This window comes from Amblyomma mixtum, chromosome 4 (genome assembly GCF_055824585.1).
Source record: "Amblyomma mixtum isolate Tamu chromosome 4, ASM5582458v1, whole genome shotgun sequence".
Taxonomy (NCBI): domain Eukaryota; kingdom Metazoa; phylum Arthropoda; class Arachnida; order Ixodida; family Ixodidae; genus Amblyomma; species Amblyomma mixtum.
The window spans coordinates 91,907,914-91,924,281 of record NC_143015.1 but is presented as its reverse complement, the minus strand read 5'-3'; the positions used below and the strand labels follow the sequence as shown (position 1 = coordinate 91,924,281).

Sequence of the window (16,368 nt, the reverse complement as noted above, 5' to 3'; positions counted from 1 at the left end):
AACCAAGTAAAATACAGGAAAAACACGACGTTTCGGGACCGGCTCGGCCCCTTCTTCACGGTGTGACTACGGGCGAGCGCAGCTTGGCTTTTTAAGCCCCTGTGTGGAGGACCTGCGGGTCAATGGCCGCAGCCCATGGACGTAGGATGAGGGGAGAGTCCCCAGGGAACGATTAACATTCTCTCGTGTTTGCTGTATGTGCCACGACTCGAGTAGAAGCCTCCTGCGAGTAGAAGCTAACCCACGCAGGAGGCTTCTACTCGAGTCGTGGCACATACAGCAAACACGAGAGAATGTTAATCGTTCCCTGGGGACTCTCCCCTCATCCTACGTCCATGGGCTGCGGCCATTGACCCGCAGGTCCTCCACACAGGGGCTTAAAAAGCCAAGCTGCGCTCGCCCGTAGTCACACCGTGAAGAAGGGGCCGAGCCGGTCCCGAAACGTCGTGTTTTTCCTGTATTTTACTTGGTTGGCGTCACTTACCTTCTCCTAACATTAAATTTCCCAACCAGACAGACTTCTGTCGAATGTTTTCTTTTGAGTTTAAAGAATACTTTGCACGCTTTACCTTGAAACTTTATAGATTTGATTTCTAGAACAACCTCGAACTCTGGAGATCAGGCCCCACCCCATGCCTTGTTATGCAATTCCATCGACACACACAGTTTTTTTTATCCGGTGGAGTTTGCCGACCACTAGGATTCAAACCCAGCTTCTCTGGCACGTGAGGCGGATGCGCCACCTCTACGCTATCGCTACGCCAATGGAATAATTTCTCTTATTTTGCGTTGTCGGTGGCGGCCACCTGCCATGGTTGGCAGATGGCAAAGTGGAGAGAGGGAATTATCCTCTTCACGCTTAGGGCATAGGAGGGAGAGGGATGAGAGTGAGTGGGCGGTAGACGACGAGTGGCCGTGTGAGTTCAGAGTCAATGGCGACAGCGGACTAATGGCCAACCCGAAGGTGGCTGCTACGGGAAGGGCTCAACCAGTGGTTACTGTGTAAGCAGGATCGTATGACACGAGCGTAGGAATGCGCAGTTTCTGGTTGGTTACACGGCCGAAAGCATGGCTATATGGCTAAACCAAAGATGTGTCATCTTTTGCTGATTAATGCGCCAACCAGGTAAGCCTACCGCGACAAGTTTTTTGTGGCGACACGTGGTAAGGAGTAGGACGTTCAGATTATACCTGTGGCAAGCGTGAGCGATGCTGCGAAGATGGAGATGGCGGCAGAACTTTGCTGGAAAGAGAAGAAAACCGTGAAAGAGGTAGAGTTCGCAGAAAGCACATCAGCAATAAGCAACGTCACACTCAGGTACCCACCACTATTGATTGTTTACCTAAAACTAACCTAGGAGTGAGAATACTACCCGCTTTCTGTTTTCGAAATTCGCGATTTTGATTGATTGCTTAAATGCGCGGTTGAACTAAGGTATCAAATGTACTATGTACAAACTTCCGTGCGATCTTCGTTCATTAACCGTTTTGATCTACCGCCTGTGAGGACGTGATACGGAAAGCGGACGCTACATTTACATGCACGAGTCGCAGTGAATAGCAAGACTAATACATTTTCTTGAGTTGCACGTAACGCAGCGAAAAATGCCACTTTGATAATTTTTCGTTGAATTTTTTTCCCAGATTTCTTTATGCAAACTGCTTAACATTGAATTTTTAACATGCACAGGGGTTGTCGCCTGCTGGGCGCTGCCGCTCATGCCTCTAACTGACTTTGGCAGGAGTGGCGGCTGTGTTGTAGTTATTCAGGAGTTAAAATAAAATATAACCACAGAAACATGCAATAAATGTCTTGAGGCAACTTCTCGTTCCCATATGGTTTTGGTGTAGTGCAGCAGAGTTCTCATAACGTGAAACTGTGCGCATGAATCGCAATGTCCTTAGCGAATAGGTTTTGCCGTGTTTCCTGCGAAAAAACAGTTGCGTATTTGCTTTCCAATTGGTGCATGCGTCTCTATAATAGAATTGGGATCAACGCATCACAGTAGATCCGATTCCTTCCTTCTGCTCGAAACTTAACGCAGCCGGAAACTTTTGTCAAAGATATCTTGAAGTACCTTATCCAATCCCTCGTGCGCTAATTACAAACTACGGTAATGAACCCTCGTCCTGTTGCATTCTCTGAAGGCTCCAGCTAGCTCCATCCTGCAACTACAACTTCTGGTAGTAGCAATACAGCCAGCATACCTAACAGCTCGGGACAAAAGCATTTTTAAGCAGGAAACCATTTATAAATGCAATTTTTATGTAATGTAAGATTTAACTATAGCCATCAATATATCAGCAGATCAACGATGACAAGTGTTGCATTTTATTTATTAGCTTTCCCTGTTCGTTTTTCAATGATGATGATGATTTTTCATGGCGCAAGGGCATCTGCGACGAAAGAGCGCCATGGCACAGGCATTTTTCGTCTGCTCAAGGGGAGGTCAAAGACATTTTCTAAGTTTTTCACCCTGAAGAAGCCGAGCACTTGGCAGGAGAATGCTTGCACCCAATGTATCACCAGAGGGTACCCGCAACACTGGAGATCGAACCTCGCATCTCCCGCATGGGAGGCTGCGGTGGCCTTGTGGTGGTTTCCTATGGCACGCTTAACTGTTCGATGTGATCGATGGAAACAATTTGAAACAAAGAATTTGCTGCATATATGAAGAATAGACCATTAACATCAACATTTGCATGACACTTTTACAATTTGGAATTTTCAAAATATTTTTCTGAGCATGTTGAGCAAGAAAACAAAAATGCGATTCATGTACATGAATACAAACTAGGCGCATTTATTCAAGCCGCGCGGCGATGGCGAGTGGTCCTCTACGTCAGCCCAACTGGCTACTGGCTATGCGCCGGCGTTGCTTGAAGTTCTTCTGAGGGCGAGCACGCGTTTTTTTTTTGCACTATAAAGAACTTTGTGACTTTTTGTGCTTTTGTGCTCCTTGAGCCCAATGCCATTATCATGAGTGTGAACGTTTTCTGCACATTGTCGGCCCTTTGTGAATCACGGTCGGCGGCCAAGCCATCATCACCATAAGCCTGACTGCTTCCACTGCAAGGTAAAAACCTATTCCATGCCTCACCAATTAACCCTGTACTTTGTGGCTCTAGCCACCCTATCCCCGCAAGATTCTTGATCTCATCCGCCAACCTACCTTTCTTCTGCTCCCTGCTACACTTCCCTTCTGCTTAAATCCACTCCGTTACCCTTATGGACCAGCGGTTATCTTGCCTTCGCATTACATGCCCTGCCCAAGCCCATTTCTTCCTCTTGATTTCGACTGGGATGTCGTTAACCCGCGTTTGTTCCCTCACCCACTCTTCCCTCTTCCTGTCTCTCAACGTTACACCTATCATTTTGCTTTCCGAAGCTGGCTGCGTTGTCCTTAACTGAAGCTGGCAACTGCCAAGCCACACGCCCACAAATGCAGACGGCATACGACTGTCACTGCAATAAAAAGTGGAGGAGATACTTAAGCTCTGCCTTTAAAGGTATGACTAAGCCACCTTAATGGCGGCCTTCAGTGGGTTCTCTTCGCGCAGAGTGAGTGTTCTTTGTTCACATTCACGCATTAACGCAATTATCACAACACAGTTTCCACATCCTTGCCGTTTAACTCGTCCACACTGATGTTTATGGCCATAATGTAACTGCAATTAGTGCGTCTCCTATTAAAGTTCTCTAGTACACTCCCCTTATTAACACATTAATAAGCTTCAAACTGAGCCAACACCACACATACATGACCCCTCTTGTACCTCAGCTAACCCTACGTGAACTAGCCGGCAGCGCCACAGCGCACCTGGCTGCCAACTCCAGGGTCGTAGGGTTCGAATCCAAAATAGAATTCATAGAAATTCTTCTTCACGCAAAAACAATTATGTTACAATGTCAGGTCCTTGTTTGAAACATGCGTTGACCTTTATTCACATTACAAATGCTCTTATCACTCCTGACATCCACTCTTAACGTTTCTCGACACAGCTGGAAATTTGACGTCGTCCCGGCGGCGCTGCTAACAGATGCCTTAATACTGTAGCGTTTAGATGAGAAGCATATTTTCTGCTGTTATTACTCCAGCGCCTGATTGAGCCCGCAAGATCGTTTAAGCCAACGTTTTTGTTCAATCTATGTAACACTGTGCTAGACCATAAGCTGCTCTTAAACCTTTATTTCGGTATAAACAAGACAGAGAACACTGTCTACTCACCGTAAGGAATATGTAGATTGCGCACGCCGTCAACGATATGGTACGGTTGAAGCGCAGACGAAGGTACTGTTTGAAGAATACGTCGTTAAGTCAATGTAGAGCGCAAAATATGACACTGCATTTTCGTTGCCTAACTTTCGTCCGGAATAGCCCCAGAGGGACGAGGCAAAGAAAAAACCTTAGGACCGAGAGGAGCTCACTACAAAGTGATTTTTATTTATGGCTCTCAGGAAAACTACGCATTTTCAAGAAGTGTTCCTCTCCTTGTGAGCTGAACTGGAAACTCTCGCACAGAAGCACACGAGTGAGCGTTGTGAGAGGAAGAGGGAGGTGTCTTGTCTGATGTCCTGTTGTTGTCCCAGTTTTGTCCCTACTTTAAAGGATGATTGTACGGTTTTGCTGTACCTTACGCTCAAACTTATATTCTTTCAAAAGACTTTCTTCTACACTTGGCAAACAAAAGTACTTTGTTTGCCATGCGTCTTTCTCTGGGTGGCTTTTTCATGTGTCTCGTCTATTTATTTGATTTGTTCTACATTGATTATGAACGATCAAATAGTGGAAACCAATACATTTTTGGCATGAAACACCAGTGCTGCAATTTTTTCTTTGATGTGTTTTAGACATTTCCACTAGCCGGGACATGGGACATGCTTACAGGCTCTCCGGTAGCAGCCATGAAGTCACTAGTCGCGCTAGGAGCCTTTGTATGTGCACGAGGCACCGATTCCTGAATTTAACACCGATACAAAGCGAAGATGACCTGTGTGTGCGTGTGTTAAAAGCCAGCTATGGGAGTAAAGACATTTGACTGAGTACGGAATGCCGAAAGTACGTGAGAGTGGTGCCCCAGGCGACTGTTTTTCGTGGAAACTCTCAGAAATTTTAAGAGTTTTATAGAGTTCGTGAAATGCAACTCCTTCATTTATTCCAGACTGGTAACTCAAGCGCTTCCCCGATATGTCCCGCTGCTAATGCGGATTACGGCAGCTTCGCGGCATAGTCGTCTACTAGAAACAGTGACGTCATAAGCAGCTCATGCTGGCATCATGCGCAGCGACTGTTTCAAGATATTGGATAAGGAGAACTGTGGTTAATGTGAAACAACCAAGGTTACACAAAATTGAGCTAATGTTCGCGCTTCTACAGCAGTTTTCGATTGAGGTGCGACATCTCATACTCATACACCATGTACTTACATATTAACGGAACTGATGTGATATTAGTGTAACGATGAAAAATACATTCTTCGCGTGATATGCCTGCTCCTCCAGATGACATATTCAAAAAATATTTTCTTTCTTTGTATAGTCGCTCACCAGATTATGATGGCTGGTTTTCCACACTGCGGCAATTACTTTAAAAGCGGCAGTATTTAGCAATATCTCTATGGAAAGATTGCCATCAATGTTTTTCTAGAGTGGCTACTCCTACTAATATCAGTCCTTTCGTGTTCAGCATCGCTAGTTGTAGTAATTATTCCGCAATACGGATTACAACTTAAGGCAAAATTGCCGGCCACGCTGTAATTAGCCATGCTTAGGGCTTGCATCTGAGAAAAATTAATGCTCTTCACGTATACCGTGCCTACTGTTCGCATAAAAAATAAAGTTATATAAGTTTACTTCCACTACTATTGCAGCTACACTTCCGCTACCAAAGCTTATTGATGCGATTGCATCCAGGGTGTCGTTTTTAAAAAGCCGACCGATTTCACAGAACAGAATTTCCTTAGTGTCAATTAGGAAGAGACCTCATCAGGGTCATGTTAACCCACAGCATGGGAGAGCACCGCAAAATTTGAAATTCCGAACTACCCCGAAAATTTGGCAGCATGACCACATCGGGAAAATTTGCCAGTTGGCGCACCCACTAAATTCGGCGCTTGGCCCACGGCAAAGTTTTGCAGCTGTATTACAACGAAAATTTTGCGCTTAGTTCACTTTCAAAGTTTGGCACTTAATTCGTCCTTAGGACTTGGAACTTGATCCATTCCTACCCTCAAAAGTACATAGTCGGCTGACCTCTGAAAAATTTAGCACTTGGCCTAGCCAGAGAACTTGGAAGTTGGAGCAGCTCCAAAAACAAGCCCCACTTGTCTCATCCCCAAAATTTTGGTCTTCACCCACTGCCAAAATATTTGGAAGTTGGTCTAGCCTCAAAATTTAGCAGTTCGACCAGGCCCAAACCTAACAAGTGGTCGACTCCCAAAATTTCAAGCTGGACAACCTCCAACATTTGGCAGTTCACTCACCCCTAATATTGGACAGCTCACCCAGCCGGAAATTTGACAGTTAGCGGAGCCCGAACATTTGGCAGATGGCCCACACCCAAAATTTAATAGTTTGTCCTCCCACAAAATTTGGCACCTGGGCTACCACCGAAATCTGGTGGTTGGGCTACTAATCAAAATACGGCAGTCGGGCACCTGACATGAGCTGGATTATTAGGTGGATTTGCAATTTTAGTACGAAAATGCAGCGTGGTGTGAAAAGCGCGTTAGAATCTGGTTTCAGCCAGGTTTTGGTGGTGAAAGGTAGTGTGATGTGAAAATAGCGCGAAACTTTGGTTTCAAGGGGCTCTTGGCGGGAAATCATGGTATATGTCGGTGGGGCGCTAAGCGTCTGTTTTCCAGGAGCTCAGGGATAGGTATGCTACATCTCGCTATCTTTGTGAAGTTGTTCTTTATTTTTCTGTGCACATGAAATGGCGATCGGGAGGAGTACAACATTTAATGGCAGGAAAAACGTCAGAATTACAGGATGTTTGCGTCCACATAAAATAGTGATGGGGAACATAACACTATTTATTCTCTGAGACATCCAAATTGCAATGAGAACGGCATAACCGACAACCTAAATGGTACCACATTTCCTTCGGTGGGTAATGCAGGCTGCCAGTTTCTTGCCACTCCTGACCAAATAAAAAATGCCCACATAGAATACTGGTGCTCTTAACGTTATTCAAAACGGTCCGTTTCATTGAGAAATCCTTTAATCTTGATTTTTACCCGGCACATTGGCAAACAGAGCAATTGTTGGGTGAATAAATTTGGACGCTTTTAGTAAGTTGACGGCTAAAAAAGATATTTTGCCATGATATGGAAGGGGCAGTAAGCAGAATAGAAAACACATTGACGTGATATTACGAGATACCCTGATGCAAGATTTCTAAAGTATTACTGAGAGTGTTCGTCATATGGGTATATGATTAGGCCCTCGTGGATATAAAAACAGAACTGTCATGTCCACCTCTTGAAATAATCGGGGACTAGGTGCGCTACACACACTCCTGCCCCGTGCTGATGATGGATGGGAGTAATTTCATGGTCGTTACAGAAACAATAAAAAGAAGAACCATCGATGAGCATGGTTTGGTGATGCTCATGTTAAGGCAGCACAGTGGTTGTTCCCATCTTAAACGAACCATTAATAATATGTCGGTTTTCATTAGGCATGAATTGAATGGCAAAGCAGATGAGTTCACTTTGTGCAATGAACTCACCTCGAATATAGATGTAACACGAAGGTTGTACAGCAGCGGCACAAACAGGTGTGTAGCCAGTGGGAAGAACAGCAAGGGTGTAATCCCACACCAAATAACGTGCCAACCGTATGCGTAGTAGTGTGCAGGAAACCCGATGAGTCCCGTCGAAGAGTAGAGGGATGCCACCGATGACGCTGCAAGCGGAAGCATCCTGAGAGCACGGCTTCCGAGGAAAACCTCCGTCTTAGTTGCGGCGGCGCCAGAAGAAGAAACATTCTTCCTGAATGAGTGATATAAGCCGAAGAGAAGGTTTCCTGTCACGAGGATGCCAAAGAGGGCATATTCCAGGATACACCCCATCCTGATCTCATCAGTTACGACCGGCCTCGGGAAATTCCTTATCCGGTTAAAGTATTCAAGAACTGCTTCAACGTGTGGAATTTGCAAGCGATTGGCGAACGCTCGGGAAACGAACCGTCCTCCTGGTTTGAAACACCGATTTTAAATTTCGTAAGCTCTGCGAAACCTACAGCTGCAACTGCCCGCCCTCATATCCGGTCACAGCAATGTGTGCAGATGTGAAATGCCCTGCGCCGCATTCGTAATAAAACCCCAGCGAAAAAAATGTTAGGGCCCCCATTTCTTTCACAGCAGCTGCCGGATGTTTGGATAGGTGCGCAAAGTTTTTTCTAAAGCACCTTTTTGCGAATAGCTTTTGACAAAAACGCGTTGGTTTCAAATTGTAATATGCTGCAGCCACCTGGTATCCCGCAAATCTGACATGGCATCGCTGGAAAAGGTTTAATGTCGCTCCACGTGTTTTATTCTTTCAAAACACAACGGCCGAAGCAGCACCAAAGCAGTAAAAACTCGCTTGTAAAACTTTCATGGCGCAGAAAAACACATCGCCTCTGTGTTTTTAATAAAATTCGCAATCTGTCTTTTTTTAGAAAAGTGGTTCTTTTCAAAAACACGTTACCATTCTGTCCGTGTAGGTCATTAGAGTAAAACACATGGACCCCATGCAAAAAAATGTTGATTTTCATGAATTCATTGCGCTGACAACCGCTGAGGCCAATCGCGTTCCGAACAATATTCTTGCCCGCAAATTATATATTCACTCTTTCATGCTGTTTTGGATAAATTATAAGCGCCATAGCTTCTTATTATGATTTGAAGAAGGCAAGACATTTTTCCGTGTCCTTCACACTTTTCGTCGTTGTGCTTTCTGAACTCATTTGCGATTCGCTGGTGTATTATTAACATTTGCTTTCTTTTGCGGGCTTGAATTATAATATTTGGTTTCGTCTTATTCTGCGCAGTGGGCATGGAGTTGAGGACACAGAAAACAATCACTGAGAGAAACGAAATAAATCAAATGATACGTGAGTAATTATGTATGATTTCCATCATACGTTCTTGGTTTGCCTGCTTTAAAATTCACAAGGTGCCATATATTGGAGGTCCCTAAAACAGGTTTCACGCAGCCTTGATAATTTAGCACCACGGCTGGAACGACTGCATGTTTGCGACCTTGTTGTTAGCACTATATGTTACACCACCGATTGCATTATTCGCACCGCATACTTTCACGTGAGTATTTAGGTTAGGAAAAATATATGAGTTCAAAGTAGAGGACTATTAATCCGCTCCGATGTTTTCATCGCAACTGCGAAGATAGTAAATTTTATAAATACGGTATCACCGACAAAATACCCCGATTTCACTTTGAAAAACGACCTGGTTTAGGAGTGCCTATGTCAATGAATGGTTACTACGCGCTTTGCAATAGAGATTCACGTAGGTATTTATCACGGAGATAAGCGAACGGTGAAGCGGCTGTCTGCTGTCGTCGTGCAGCAGATTCGGCGCACATGGTCTACTCTCCACTATGCACCTGCAAGTATGTAAACTCCCGTTTAGTGAAGACTAGAGCCAGGAAATTATGTAACTGTCATTGCCAAGTTTGACGCCGACTGCGCAGCGCGCCATAATGAATTTCATGAGCGCCGCTTGTTTCGACAGCGCGTTCAAGCGACCGGTGAGGCAGTGGGACCGTTCTAAGGGAGCTTAGGTAGATAATTAGTTATTTGAACTGTGGCAATAAGGCAGCCGTTCATACGTGACTTGCTTGGAAGAAATAATGATAAAAGAAGACAAACTTTTATGAAGGGCAAGAAGCTCACCTTGGATAACGCGGAAGAAATCTGCTGGATTCGGACTGCCCTGCAATACGAAATCTCATTTCGAGAACACAGATTGACGCCGTCAAGAGATGCGGCAGTACCAGTGTCAAGAACAAACTGGCTTGATTCATATTGCAGCGAAGAAGCACAAACACACGCAGAAGGAACACGCAAAAAACACGGACGAACGCTGCACTCACAACTGGTTTACTTCATCACTAATGCAGCAATCTGCTTTTTCCTTTATGTGAAAGGAAAGAGCAGATTGCTGCATTAGTGATGCATCCGTTTTTTTGTACGCTTCGGAATTCAACCTTTTCGCGGCATTATGATAAGATGTTATTTCTTGGCACGTGTTTGTTATGGTTTTCTTTCTGTAATGCGCAGATGCGTGAGCCATTTTAAGCTCGAAATCTTTTCGCAGTAAACCAGTTGTGAGTGCAGCGTTCGTCCGTGTTTTTTGCGTGTTCCTTCTACGTGTGTTTGTGCTTCTTCGCTGCAATCAAGAATGTTACCAACTTGCCCAAAAACGTGTTTTACTCAAACAAACTGGCGTTCAAGTGTCACAGGTCTGGACGTTTACTCGTGAGCACATTTGTGTACTGCGCTCGAGTGCCACCCTGTCCCATGAAGGAGGTGAAATTTTAATCAGAAATTCGGTTCTAAACATAACCTTGGCTAAAGATAACCTTGATTCTAAAGATAACCTGGGTCGTGCCAGTTTGCCACGGAAGACGGGGGTGTTTTGCGACGCAACCAACATCTCATGGTAACGGCAGAGCCTTTCACCACTGCACCTATTGATGGCCACAGATAACAGCCGCGAGAACCTGGCAACGTTCTAGGTCCAAGCACACGCAGACAGTGTGCCCACCACCGGGACTTGACCACCAACATCAGCATCCAGATTTCAGCGTACGTGTCCAAAAATTCGAGACAAAAATTTTTAAATTGAAAAATTTTAAGGTAGTTTTACTAAAATATTGAAGGTAATGGTCCATTCTTCTGAGATGTAGCAAAATCTTTCTTTTAAGTGTTTCCATCGATCGCATCGAACAGTTAAGACTCCCATAGAAAACCAATGGCGAAGGCTTTTAACGATAGCGAAAATGATAACAGAAAAAAAAATTCTTGACTGCTGTACGGTGTTCTGCGTACATATTGATATTTATAGTCATATCTGACATAATATAGTTGCGTGGCGGCCAGCCGAAGATTGAGGCGTGATGAACGATGGATAAGAGATGATTTAATGGCCGCTGGCGTAGCGCGAGCGCGCCGTCCCGCGCCACTGCCAGCTTCGTCTTCGTAACAATATGAAAAAAATTGCGTTCATAAAAGGTTTCCTGCTGAAAAAAGCTTCGATCCAGAATAGTTGGGTTATGAAAATAAATACGCTGCGGTTGGCATATGGCGAAAACTGTGTGCAGGTTTTGTGGCGAGGACTGTGAAATTTCTGAATTTCGTAAACAAGCTTCTCTTTTTCGTGTCTGATCAGTGCTATGAAGTGTTTGAGTGAGCGGCTTTCTTTTTATTCAGAACTTTGACCTTCCTTCCTGTTTTCAGTGTTATTAAAAAGGAGGATGTATTGCTTAAATTAGTGGAATGCTGGAACGCTAAGCGCCCCGCAGGTTTTCAAGTGCAGTACGGTCAGTGAGCACGATCCGCTCACCAATATGTGTTCTTTGCTGTCACGGGAACTAAACGAGAGCGTAAAAATGCTGAGGCGCCTTCGCTTCTGGGAACTGCTCGCGGTCGTTGCTCTGCTGTCGTTACTCTGTGTTCCTCTGTGATGAATTGAAGGTGTGATGCCAGAGGTTTATATAAAACAACATTTAAACAGGAGACATTCAAAAGATAGCTGCACGTTTAACTCCAACTGCAGTTTACTTGTAATACACCTTCTCATGTATTGCTGGAAAGTTCAAAACACAATCATTCGAATTTTAAGCTGTCATGTTATGAAAGTATTAGCGGTTCCAATAATTTAGCAAGCCTAAGACGAGGTGGCAGTAAGTGATCTCCGCATTTAGAGTACTCAGCAGAATCACCCAACTATCATCATTAAAAATCATAGTCCATCTTAAAAATTATATTCATCCTATATATGTATTCAGGTGCTTCTAAAAGAGATTGCAGTATCAAGGTTGCCGAGATTTATTTTAAGTTTTCTCTGCTTCTCTGAAAGATCTTGCCTTTTACGGTTCTTTGCAGTAGACGTGCCAACCGAATGAATGACCTGCTATTGAGTTCAGCGGGGATGTAAATAATTTGCGCTTTCCCCCTAGTCCGTTCATTCATGTCTACATGCAACGCCCCAAAGGTGGAAAGAGTTGCACCCGTTTTTATCGCAAACAACGCGAGGTCGGTAATCCCAGCTTGATACTTCGGCAAAAATGTCTCGAAGCAGCTGCTCAAACCTTCGCTCGCCGAACTGCGTGTTCAACCTTGGATTATTTGCCTTTCACGAAACTAGGTTTACGCTGCTCTCGTGCCCAAACGCTGGAGGTTTCCATCTTTCATTAACGTATTCGTGGTTCTTCTATCGTTTGTACAAGAACGTAGTTCTCTGAATTAAGGCTGCAAGAAGAGGTAAAGACTAGAAAGAGCTCCGGCACCGCGTAACCAGGAGGTTGGAATAAGAACAGACGCGCCATGATTCAGTTTCCAACTAGGTTTTTGCTTGGCAAGCGTGTGACGCTGTGTGCGCCATGGGGCGTACTGGCAGTCTTTCTTGCAACAGTGAACTGTGCCGGCTCTGATGACGATCGTCTAAAGTGGTGCGGTAAGCGATTGAGTAAGTGGAGTGATTTACTGCTTATTTGCACTGAAAACAGAATAGCGCCACTATTCACAAAAGTGGTTAACGGCGCTAATTAAGCCTAGTTGTGAATGCGGTGCAGTGAAGAGCTATATAACCTGTGGTCTATGTCAGTAACGAAGCGGATTGGAATAGAAGGTAAACATAGGGCGAGAGGAAGAAAATGAGATGGTTAATTGAGATTAGCGAGTTTACTCCTACAAGCTAGCGGCAGCTGCCCTGCTAGGCAGGGCTACCAATTGGAGTCGTTGGGAGAGTACTTTTTCGAGCAGCTGGCGTAAGTGGGATGCTGACGAAGATGACAAGAAATCCAAGAAAGCATAATAAATAGTATTAGCTATCTCACTATTGGTTCGCCGATACTTTTTAAGCGCCTGCTAACATACTTCAAGCCCTTTTTTTTAGAGCTCAGCGGTTGCATACATACCTTTATGGAAAGTACACCTAACGAAGTACGAAAAATGGTCCATTCTTGTAGGCAAAATAACTAAACCCTCGAATTTGCCACCGGGTACCTACCACAGATAGAATGGGTACAAGCTTTCCCCTGGTCTGGTGCTTGGCGTATTTAATGTGAAATGCTTCGCAATTGGGTCTTTGACCCCACCTTGAGAAGAAGAAACTATACCTTGTGCGATGGCGCTCTTTGGCCGCAGATGCCTTTTCGCCGTCATCTAAAAATCAACTGATAGCCTTTTGAATAAAGCTGCAGCGAAAACTGTACCCTACCGTGTGAAGTGAGAGTGGATTTCGCACAATGTTGTTTGTGTTCTGAACAGCATTTGTTTCATTAACAATGCACCTTTGATAACAATGTTATTTTCGGCCACTGGCAGTAGTAGTATATTCTGTAAGGCTGTCGTCATTCAGGAAAAAGGTCTTTAAACATTTAGCGTGAAGCGCCGCTGCTGTGACCGCTGCTTAGTTTGCAAAAAAGGAAAAATAGGTGTTTGTATATATCGTTGTAGCTAGCTCAAAAATATGTCAAGGTGTCAGTACAGGTAGCCGCCAATTATGCCACTTGAAAAAGTGCCATTGTCATCCCCGCACAGCAGAGATATCCACTTTATTCTGACGCTATAGGTGGTCATCCCAGTTATAAAACTAAAAACAATAAAAAAAGATTCTTTCAAAGCCAGTGATCACGACGCATCCAGCTTTCCTGAATAGGAAAAGCGATGCTGCAGCTGGCACTTGCGGCAGCTCTAGAGCTATTTTTAGTAGCTGGAAAGCGCTGACTTTTATTTCAAAGGCCCTTGGGTATCAGATAATCACCGTTCATGGAAAAAAAGGAGGCAAGTTGCCAGAGTACATAGCTGCGGAGTGGAGAGAGGCGTGTGATGAAAAAGAGCTCAAGGCGGCGCCTCAGGGCCCCTGCGGCCTTCATTGTCGAGCGGGGCACGCAGTCACGACCAATAGCAGCCAAACGCCTCAAAAAGACTTTCTGAAAAACGCCCTGACATTTTTTTAGGCCTTCCACCAGCTGTATGAATACAACTTCGCCACCGGTACACAAAGTTTACGTTCTCAAGCACAAGCAATTAGTACCCGACGCCACATTAGTGCAAGAGGACGATGAGGTGGAATAAACTTCATTTACTGAAACGATAAAAAAGGAGTAGCTCCATGACCCAAGAAGGCTCCTAAAAGTCCAGGAGCCTTCTCACCTGTTCTTCGCCGTTCGCCCGGCTGAGGAGGGTTTGAGTACGTGGGCTTCCTACCGCGGAATCATGCCACGAAAAAAGTGTCGACATCCTGTTTGAGAATCGGTGTTGGTCATTTTCACGTCGGTGTGTCGAGTTGCATGGTCGATGGCTAGGGCTAGGATGACGCATTTCGCTTCTCCAGAGTCCCGAATGCGTGAACGACGGTGTACTTTGTTCTGAAACCCAATTCAATGCAGTCGACATCACGTAATACGTGCATCAGTGTGGTATTCTGTAAAGAGGAAGGCGTAAAGGAAGCTCCACACATCCACTCAATTTTAAGTGGACAGAGGAGAAATAACCATCCCAAAAGAAATAATAAAAGCAGATAGCCATTACACGAAACAGCCAAGCACGGCACTATTCATTCTCGTCCTTAAGCGGTTAATGAAAAATCCACCAGCAATAAAAAATAATCGACGACTAGTTTGTTAGCACTGGTCAAGAATGCAGTGCGACAACATTGCGACAAGCCACAAGGTACACTCGGCGCGGCCCGCATGTGGTTCCTCTCCTGTGCCATCATCTATCTCAAGCAGGCCAAGATGGAGAGGATAAGAAGGTTCGCATTCTTTTGCACATGGAAAGTGCTGATGACAACAGCCGCCTCACGCAATTTCCACAACGATACTTTACTTCGGTCCCTAGCCCTTGCTACCGTGACTACCGAAACTCAGAGGAAACCACTACACTCGACGCCAACATCAAAGAAGCCGAAGTGCGCTGTGTAGGCGAAGGCGATCCTGGCTCTCGGCTTACAAAAAGTGTTGATAACTTATGCCGCGACTTGATCCTTGGCCACCTTGCGTCATCCTGCTGCGGTGCACAAACGTATAACCACGTCCTCGCCTTCTTCGCAGACAGCAGCCCCTCTGTTGGCCTAGAGATATCCGCTCAAACACGAACACTTTGACTGGGGCTTAGGAATGCCCGAGGGGTGAGCACTCTCATCGACACTCTTCAATGTTGGCATTGCAGTGCTAGAGCCCCTCCTCGACCGCATTCCTCCATTCGTTGTTTCCTGTACGCGACGATGTGCCGATGTGTGTCAGGGAGGGGTCCGATGGCAACGTGCAAGACACGTTATAGGGACCCATAGACCGAAGCAATGGTCCTGTAGTAAAGCACTAGCCTCGCATTCAGGAAGTCCTGGGTTCGATTCCCAACGCCGCCGGGTACTCACCGGTTTTCTAATGGGTACGAGATTTCCCCCGGCATGGCGTTCGGCTTTTCTGAGGTGAACTGATTGAGAAAAGAGCCCCGAACAAGAGGGTCGCATTGACGGGCCAGCGATTCGTTCCGCAGTAAAGCAACCCTAAATCCGCCTCGTGCGGTAAAAGGCCACTTATGGCCATTCTCAAGCCCACAATGACGGGATTTGAAGGCGCAGGCTCCTTTACCAAGCAATGCGACCCCGGGAAGCCGAGCACCAGGCCGGGGCATTGCTTGTACCTTTTCGAGAAAGCCGCTGAATACCCAGCTCGCTGGAGTAGTCGAACCTACCACCTCCCGCATACGAGGCGGGTGCTCTACCACGAGGCCTTGGCGTTGAGCATCCGCCTTCCATGCGGGAGGTGTGGGGTTAGATCCCGACTGCCGCGGGGTGCCCACCGGTTACGCCATTGGGTACAGGCTTCCCCTGGCTTGGTGCTCAGCTTATTCAGGATCAAGTGCTTGGAAAATGGGTCTTTGACTCCACCTTGAGCAAGCAAAAAATACCTGTTGCCATGGTGCTTTTTGGCCGCAGATGCCCTTACGCCATAAAAATTCGTTATTACCATCAGGAATCCGTAGACATGCTTCAGAGGTGTGCGATTTACGGAGGCGTGTCCGGCGTGACAGAGAAGACGGAGCTCTTGGTCGTTCGTAAACAGCGCCGGCGACCGGGCAGGCTCGCCGCGATTTCCATCCACCCTGAGTGGGTACCAGTACCGCAAGTA

At 45.6% G+C, this 16,368-nt stretch overlaps 1 protein-coding gene across 2 annotated transcripts in view; it reads right to left on the bottom strand.

Moving 5' to 3' along the window:
* The window catches only part of LOC149347420 (sodium-dependent multivitamin transporter-like), a 38,695-nt gene extending 30,504 nt beyond the window's left edge, over positions 1 to 8,191 (bottom strand). Inside the window, exons 1-3 of one of the 2 annotated variants that reach the window (XM_089587090.1) lie at positions 7,734 to 8,191; positions 4,230 to 4,295; positions 1,192 to 1,243 (exon numbers count right to left, since the gene is read on the bottom strand). In XM_089587090.1, coding sequence (XP_089443216.1) covers positions 1,192 to 1,243; positions 4,230 to 4,295; positions 7,734 to 8,075 — 460 coding nt within the window. In that variant the 5' untranslated portion in view covers positions 8,076 to 8,191. The remainder of the gene's footprint in view (positions 1 to 1,191; positions 1,244 to 4,229; positions 4,296 to 7,733) is intronic. The other variant, XM_089587091.1, reaches the window with a different exon arrangement.
* Positions 8,192 to 16,368: the final 8,177 nt, after the last annotated feature.